The 9,342-nt window shown below is 32.1% G+C and overlaps 1 protein-coding gene across 4 annotated transcripts in view; it reads left to right on the top strand.

Annotated features, from left to right (window-relative positions):
• The window catches only part of LOC111685954 (probable serine/threonine-protein kinase DDB_G0282963), a 68,074-nt gene extending 59,269 nt beyond the window's left edge, over positions 1-8,805 (top strand). Inside the window, exons 7-14 of one of the 4 annotated variants that reach the window (XR_006940542.1) lie at positions 682-887; positions 986-1,416; positions 1,490-1,873; positions 1,947-5,033; positions 5,102-5,260; positions 5,388-5,668; positions 6,396-6,585; positions 8,620-8,759. Coding sequence is in view for 2 of the 4 variants with exons in the window: in XM_046948610.1 (XP_046804566.1) it covers positions 682-887; positions 986-1,416; positions 1,490-1,873; positions 1,947-5,033; positions 5,102-5,260; positions 5,388-5,668; positions 8,620-8,767 (4,696 nt within the window). In the remaining 2 variants the exon portion in view is untranslated. Of the gene's footprint in view, positions 1-681; positions 888-985; positions 1,417-1,489; positions 1,874-1,946; positions 5,034-5,101; positions 5,261-5,387; positions 5,669-6,395; positions 6,586-8,619 lie in introns of all 4 variants that reach the window. The other 3 variants (XR_006940543.1, XM_046948610.1, XM_046948611.1) reach the window with 3 other exon arrangements.
• The last annotated feature ends 537 nt before the right edge of the window (positions 8,806-9,342 follow it).

Raw genomic sequence — 9,342 nt, 5'->3', positions numbered from 1 at the left:
TATAGACTAGACTATAGACTAGATTATAGACTAGACAGTAGACTAGACTACAAACTAGATTATAGATTAGACTACAGACTATACTATAGACTATGGACTAGATGTAGACTATAATGTAGACTATACTATAGAAAGAAGAAAAAGATATCTCTTTGTCTAGTCTATAGTCTATAGTATAGTCTGTAGTCTAATCTATAATCTAGTTTGTAGTCTAGTCTATAGACTAGTCTATAGTCTAGTCTACAGTCTAGTCTATAGTCTAGTCTATAGTCTAGTCTATAGTCTAGTCTATAGTCTAGTCTATAGTCTAGTCTATAGTCTAGTCTATAGTCTAGTCTATAGTCTAGTCTATAGTCTAGTCTATAGTCTAGTCTATAGTCTAGTCTATAGTCTAGTCTATAGTCTAGTCTATAGTCTAGTCTATAGTCTAGTCTATAGCTTAGTCTATAGCCTAGTCTATAGTCTAGTCCATAGTCTAGTCTAATCTTTAGTCTTGTCTATATACTAGTCTATAGTCTAGTCTTAAGTCTAATCTATAGTCTTGTCTATATACTAGTCCACATTCCCTTCTTATTTCTAAACTTTCATTTAAAATTTCTTCCCAAATATTTTTTTTATATTTATAAATCTTAAGAATTTGGTAAAAAAACTTATTAAATTTAATAATAACTTATTAAATAGAAATGGACATATGATGACACATAGAAATAAAAAACCATATGAATGTAAAGCTGAAGGTTGTGGCAAATCATATTGTGATGCTCGTTCATTAAGAAGACATACAGAAAATCATCACGCCGGTGTTATAGCACCACACAATCATCAGCTCTTAATATCCAATAATAATTCCAATTCAAATTTAAGTTTATCCCCAGCGACAGCAAATGGTAAGTGTTAAAAGAAAATATGTACATATTTATATTAATGACTAAATTTTTTTTTATGTAATGTTTTACTTTTATATTCACTTTGACACATTTAACAGGAGACGCCAGTTCACCAGATGGTGCCACCTGTTTAGGTACATATCTTTCAAACGGTGGTACAGTGGTTGATGCCGCTACTGGTTTAGCTTTGACCGAAGAAGAACTTAAAGCTTTGAATGTGCCGCTAAAGACAGGCGTAACTTTATTATCACCAACATCGACTACATCATCCATGTCGTCCTCTAGCAGTATGTCGAATGGTCCGGGTGCCACCATAACTCTGACCGATAATAGTGGTAATTTAGATGGAGAAGGTTTGACGCGAGAACAGCTGGATTTGATAAGTAAAATAATGAGACAAACTAAACAAACCACTGCACAAGTGACAGTATCTTCGCCAACCAGTAGTCAGTCGTATAAAATAGATACCAACCCCCCAGCCACGGCTCAAACACAAAATTCCCGACCTAGAACCTGGAATATGCAATTGGTGAGACTTAACTTTTTTATTAATTAAAAACCTTTCAAATATATGTATATTTAATTGTATTTTTGTATTTTAGCTAAATTCCTCCCAAAATGTTGCAATTACCGTTGATGAGGTCAATGCGGATAATGTCAATGATTCCTCTGCCAATGCTCAAACAAAAATTAAAGAGGATGAAATCGAAATAGATTTATCTAATGCCATTAATTCCAATCTTTTCAATTTAGTTAAAATTGATCAGAAACCAGTAGAGTGTAATTTATGTCATCGCAAATTTAAAAATGTACCCGCCCTTAATGGTCACATGCGTTTACATGGCGGCTACTTTAAAAAGGATCCAGAAACCAAAAAGAGTGAAAAGAAGGAGAACAGTGGTCCTCCCTTGCAGACAGCTAGTATTGGTGTAAGAGCCTTGATTGAAGAAAAGATAATTAGTAAGCGAAGTAAAGATTTAAATAAGGTAACAACAACTCCAATAAAAAAATGTTAAAAATTTTCAAATTTTTAATCCTTTCAAAATTTTTTTATTTTAGGGTGCCTTTGTAGTCCCCGCACCACCCACAAGTAGTAACCAAAGTAATACCACTACTATACGTAGATCCATTAGTGATTTGGATAGTTTCCTTAACCCCAAGACACAACCGAACAGTACAACTACAACAAATCAACAACAAAATTCCACACAACAACTGCAACCGCAGCAGCAGCAACAATTACCAGCGGTTACAACTATTAAAAATAATCCCAAATCAAATATTAATGTACAAGATATAAACTTGCCACAAAGTATCGAAATCTATAGTACTAAACAACAACAGCTGCAAACCCAACAGCAACAACATCATCATCAACAGCAACAAAAGACAATGAATAATATTGGGGTGGGTACCACAGCCACCACCCTAAATGCCGAACGTAGTGCAACGAAAATAACTACAACAACAGCAGCAACGATTAATACAACGACAACACGAAGTACATCAACCGATCCAAAAGATTCGACTTTAATCGAATTACTGAAACGGGGAACACGCATAGCAGTCACCCAAAAACAGCCCAACAATAACACACCATTGGGTGGTGTAACCCGCCAGATTATAACGAATAAAAATAATTGTAGTGTCATTATACCCTCGGAAGTCCAGGTGGTATCGACGAAGGGCAAACTTAAGAAAGACGATCATATACAAATGTCAAATGCCACCAATGTAACCCTGCCCGATGGCACTCCTTTATCACTGACTATAGCCCAAGGTGCGGATAGCAACAGTGAGGTCTACACCGTCACCTATACGAGTGATGGCTCGGCTTTATTTGGTGAAAACGAGGTTTATAATGTAAGTGAAGCCGAGATGTTGTTACAAACTGTCGATACCATGCAGTTATTGAATGACGCTGGAGACAATTTAAAACCTGAACATTCCGAACAATTTGAGGTCTTGGATAGTAAAATTGAGCAGCAGAATTGTGTGGATCCACAGCAGCAACAGCAACAACTCCACCAGCAGCAGCAGTTGCAACAAAACTCAAATCAGTGTCAAACTACACAAACTTTACCAAACTTCCAACATTTCCATTCCAAAGAACTAATCATACAAAATCCAACGATGATCAATCACCAGCAGATTAGAACAAATACTTTGTCTCTGCCACAAGATATGAAGAATCAATTTGCCTCCAGCCTCAATTCACCCATACATTCTCCTCTAGCTTATCCAACACCACCCTCAAGTCATGAAAATGTTACACAGACCTCCCCCTATATAGAGGACAATCATCACTTTAACGATGCACCAAATATCTTCTTCAGTGAGTCATTAATTTCCTCCAATAATGCCGGAGAAAGTGAAAATGACAAAATTATGAAATTGAAAAGTGTGCTCGAAGATAATTCCTTTGATTCCAATATTAAGGTGGAAGATTTACTAAATGGTACAGATCCCGATACGGAATGTGATTTGCGAGAATTTGCCGAAGCAAATCTTTCCTTCCTCGATGAGGATCAAGAATTTCTAAATGATTCTCGTAATGCTACATCACCGCTCTCAGAATCATTCTTTACCAGTGGTATAGGCACTGCTGAGGAGGTGAAAGAAGTGTTGCGTGAGGTCTTAACCGAAGATCAGCTAAATTTGAATTGTGAAAATCAGGGAGAAAATATAATAGATTTATATTATTTACCCGGTCTAAGTTTACAATCACAAATGATGCCCAATTCCGAAGATCCTCTATTGTCATCTTCACCGCGAGATTTTGGCCAACAGCAAAAATTGCAAAATCCCATGCCTCAGCAGCAGCAACAGAATCAGCCACAAACGCAACAACAACAGCAACTACCACAAATCCAACACATTCCTCATCAACAGCCACAACAACAGATAATACAATACAACAATCAGCAACAGCTCACACATCCAGCTCAAACAGTTAAAATATCCTTAGATACAAATGCACAAACTTCTAGTGGTTCCACTAATTCCAACTCCGAAATAAATCAATTGATTTTGAATATACCCTCGAATGTCATACAGAATTCGTGCAATACAAACTCTGCAAATTCCTCTTCCTCCTCCTCCTCCTCATCATCAACAACTACTTTACACTATAATGTACAAAATTTACCACAAGTACAAAATCAATCTAATATTCAACAACACCCACAACTTATTATGCAGCAGCAACAACAACAACATCAGACACAATATCTGACATCCACAACCATAAACTCACTTAATGAGGCCTTAATGCAGCCTATAATCTATACTAGTGGTACCACCGATAAAATGGAACTAAAATTAGATAACAACCCCAACACTACTAACCCACAATTGCAAAATATTACTAGTCTCAATAAACCCCTAGAAATTGTGAAAAATTCTGCATCCTCTAGTCACATTATATTTCCTCAACAAACTCACTCCTCGACTTCGACTGTAAGCACTTCCTTGCAGCCACTATCTAATCAAACCAACTCTATATTGAAAAGACGTTTAAAAGGTCATTCCTCATTGGAGTCTACATCAACACATCCTTCTTATTCCAAATATCAGGCGTTGTCGCCCTACAAATCAAAATTGCGCAAACCTTCACGCACCCATTATACACCGGCTCCGATACTGAATCCCGAGCGTAAGGGTCATGGTTTATATTGTAATGTTTTAAAACAATTGGGTTGTTCCCTCTTGAGTTTCGTCAATTTCGATGATGATTTTGATGATCCAGTGGGTTTGGTAGATTTTTCCGATGAATCGAAAGTGAATTTGGGTTCTGCTTATCAAGCCTCTATACCTGCATTTAATGAAAACGTCTGCTCAACATCGGCTATCGAGGAAACGGTTGGTTGTGATCTTATGTGGAATCCGGATGTGCAAAGGGATGATAAGATATTAATGAGATTCATTGACTTGAGTAAATCATCAGCTGTGCCTTTGGGCAGTCATTCTGAAGAGGTGGCTTTGGAGGCCTTGCTAAAGGCCCAGGGTAATACAGCAACTGCTGTGTTGAGTTTACTACAGACCCAGTCGAACTCATTCCAAATAAAATGGTCTTCGCAAGAGTTGGAGATATTTCTTAAGGGTTTGGAGAAGCACGGGAAGGAGTTTAGTAAGATTTCTAAAGAGGTAAATCATAATTATTATGAATTTTGTTCTAACATTTTATTAATTTGATTTGTAAATTTAACAAACAGCTTGGTACCAAGACAACTGGCGAATGTGTACAAATGTATTATTTCTGGAAGAAATTATGCGTGGACTACAAGGTAACCCACCTAAAAACCGAAACACCACCACAAACTCATGCCAATGATCCCAAACCTTATGTATGCGAAATACCTGATTGTTCAGCGGTAAGTAATAATATATGCGCAAAACATTATCTATATTTAAAAAAAAAAAAAATTTAGGCTTTATTAACAACTTAACTATTTAATTCTTTTACCAAATTTTTCCAAAATTAACGCACAACCATTGCAGAGCTTTTCTTCTAAAGCAGCTCTGCATGGTCATACTCGCATCCATACCTATGGCCGCAATAGCCACCACAATAATCAACACAGTAATAGTAATAATACAAATGCAACTGCAACAACTACTAATACCAATGCAAATTCCTCGCAAGGTTCTGCTACCAATAGTAATAATCATCCAATGCATAATAACTCCCAGTCTAGCCATGCCAACACGGCGAATCCAAATCAAAAAGATTCCAATGCCAATAAAGACAATACCGAATTCCCCTGCAAGGTGTGCGGCAAGTAAGATTCCCCCAACTCAAATTACCACTACTACCACTATTCGTTCATTAAAATATTCTAAACCCAAAACAAAAAGAGCAACAATTCAATACAAATTTTATTATTTGAGTTTTGTATTGTATTCCGCCAATAAAGAGAATTAGTTCTCTTTAACAATTTTTGTTTAATTTTTTGTGATTTTGTATTTTAGTTTTAACGTTACAATTTCTTTTTTTTTTTTTTTTTGGTTTTTGAAACAAGTCATTTAAAAGATAAATGACTGCGTAAAGTAAAGCACGTTAAAATTAGTTTTTTTTTTTAAACTTTTGATTTCCTTTAAGTTTTATTCAGTTAAATAATTTTTTTGCCTGTAGCTGAGTAACGTCTTGAATACCTTGTTACATTAAATATCATTATCCCTTAAAAAAAAGTACCATTTAAAGGTACTAACTAAATCCCCTGAAAAACATTTTAATCATCATAGCCATTACTGCAATCAATCCCTATATTCCATTAATTAATGTATTGTATACTGAAGTTGCTGAATATTTGTCTGAATACTTTTTTGTTTTCATATCCTTTTTAATTTTTGTTTCCTAGTAATTATTACATCATATAATAATTGTTGTTTCTTTTTATTTATTTGTTGTTGTATTTTTTCAAATATTTATTATTATATATATATTTTTTTTCTACAAAAAAAAAACAAAAATATCTTACGAAAATCTATGAAATTGTCAAATTAAAGCGAAGATTCACTACTCATAGAAGTTTTTAATCATAATCGTTGAATATGAAACTTCGTTCAGCCTCGAAAATAACATTACAAATATGAAAGTACTATATAAAACAATAGAAAAGTCAGTCCATAACTATTTGAACGATGTCTTAACTTAAGCAAAATAAAAAAAAAATTGTTAAAACAACTTGGATTAATTGTAAGTGTTATGGCAATTGTTTTATTTTCTTTTTTTATTTTATTTATAATTTTTTTGTTACAAATTTTTTTCCTTAAAACTATACAAGAAAATTTTTTTTAAAACTTCCCTAAACCTATCTTAATTTTCTTTTAAAATCATACAAACAAATATGTAATAAATATATTTAAAACAAATTATGCCCATTTTGTAAATACTTTTGTAATTATTTAAAACTATTTCCGCTATTGAAGAACAACTTTTATTGATATTATATTTAAATTACACCTAATTCTCTTTAGTCGCAGGATTTGATAGGACTATACGAAGTAATAGATCTAAAATGTAAGCTAAATATGTATGCATGTAGAAAAGCTTAAAAACAGACGAATATGTTTGTAAAAATAATGAAGAAGCGGTATTTCTAATCAAATATTTTATATTTTATTATATCTACATATATATTTGTTGAACAGGGCTTCAATCTACTCTATAGTTAGCACTTACTTAGTTTAGTCTATAGACATGAATATAGACAGAACTAAATTACTTTTTCATTAATAAAGTTTAGTCTATATGCAGGATTATCTGAACTTTAGTCTATAATCTGGAATATAGTTTCATCTAGACTATAGTCAAGTTCAACCTATGGAGTATAATCTTAACTTTACTTAGTCTAGTTATTAGTACGGACTGTAGTAAAATCTGAAGTTAGGATTAGTGGCCTCGGAAATGTTAGTAGTCTATAGTCTAGTCTATAGTCTAGTCTATAGTCTAGTCTATAGTCTAGTCTATAGTCTAGTCTATAGTCTAGTCTATAGTCTAGTCTATAGTCTAGTCTATAGTCTAGTCTATAGTCTAGTCTATAGTCTAGTCTATAGTCTAGTCTATAGTCTAGTCTATAGTCTAGTCTATAGTCTAGTCTATAGTCTAGTCTATAGTCTAGTCTATAGTCTAGTCTATAGTCTATTCTAAAGTCTAGTCTATAGTCTATTCTAAAGTCAGTCTATAGCCTAGTCTGTAGTCTAGTCTATAGTCTAGTCTATAGTCTAGTCTATAGTCTAGTTTATAGCCTAGTCTATAGTCTAGTCTATAGTCTTGTCTATAGTTTAGTCTATAGTTTAGTCTATAGTCTAGTCTATAGTCTAGTCTATAGTCTTGTCTATAGTTTAGTCTATAGTTTAGTCTATAGTCTAGTCTATAGTCTAGTCTATAGTATAGTGTCTGGTAGACTTCTCTATACTCCAGTCTATAGTCTAATTTATACTCTAGTCTACAGTCTGTTCTCTAGACTAGTATGTAATCTAATCTTCACCCCGAACTATCATGCCTGTAGTAAAATCGAATTTGTACTCGGAACTATAGAAAATCCAGAAGGCTAGTTTGTAAGTAATGTTTGTGTGCAGTTGTAAATTCAGTAGTATAGAAGTTTTATTTAATATTTTCCCAAAATGTTGAAGATTTGTTTGTTCTTTCAGAGTCAAAGATACATTTTATTAAAATTTTAAGAAAAACTAAGGAGCGATAATGGTCGAATGTTTATTCTTTAACTACATACATATATAGTGAAAGGAAAAGTTCACAAAGCACTTAAAACTTTTGTTCATCAGCTTAACCTTAATCAATTTTTTCTTTCTTTCTTTTAAGTTTTAATTATAACTATATTTTCTCTTTAAACTTTTGCGTTCTTTAAACATTTCTTCAACTTAATTTGTCTTAAATATCACAGTGATTCCTCTATCTCTCTCTCTGTCTAACCTAATAAAACCACTAATTAAAAAAAGATAAGTAAAAATATTTAAAAAAGAACTTTAATATTATTTAAAACACTAGCTGAGCATGAAAACTGAAAAAATCGCTATTCTGTTCTATCATTGAAATGTAAGCATGTGCCATGATGTGTAATCTATTATTTCATGGGGCTTCTAAACTAAATGTCTATTATTATTAATACTAATGTTGTCTTTGTTTAATTTGTATTTATTTCATTTAATTCCTTCGAAAACTATAAATTATTTATTGGATATTTCTTTCTTAATAAAACATATTTTTCAGAGTATTCAATAAAATTAAGAGTCGTAGTGCCCATATGAAGACCCATCGTGCAACAGATAATGAAACAACTGTACAAATTACAAATAATCAAAATCAAATAATACAACAACAGCAGCAGCAACAACAGCAACAAACACAACAATTATAAAAAATTTATTAATTAAACTTTTTTCATAAATAAGATGCAAAAATATTAACAATTCCTAAAGAAATAATTATAATTTTTTAAACAAAAGGAAAACAATATTAATTGTAGATACAAAAAGAATTCTTTAAAAAAAATTAATGACAATCGCCCGTTAAAAGAAAAATCTAAATTAATTAAATTTAATATTTTTTATGTTAACTTTTTTTCATAACTTTCAATCATTTTAAATGATTTGAAATTAATTTTATGCAGCATTTCTTAAAATTCGTAAAATATAAAAAAGAAAAATTATTTTAAACTAGAAAAAGTAAAAAAACTCATTTTTAAACTTTTTATTTATTGTTTGTTTACCAAAGAAAAATCAAATCAAATAATTCTAGTCATTGTTGTCAAATTTTTAACATAAAATTAAATTTTAACTAAATTTTTCTTTTAGTATACAAGTGATAAAGAGTGAGATTAAAACCCCCCTCCAATAAAATGTATTTTCCCCAATAAAAAAGAAATACACACAAAATTAAATTAATTATTAATTTTTAAATTAAATTTGTGTGTTTTAAAAACTACTTAATTAG

This window comes from Lucilia cuprina, chromosome 4 (genome assembly GCF_022045245.1).
Source record: "Lucilia cuprina isolate Lc7/37 chromosome 4, ASM2204524v1, whole genome shotgun sequence".
NCBI classification, from domain to species: Eukaryota; Metazoa; Arthropoda; class Insecta; order Diptera; family Calliphoridae; genus Lucilia; species Lucilia cuprina.
Note: the sequence above shows the minus strand (reverse complement) of the source record. Positions and strands in the feature narration are given on the sequence as shown.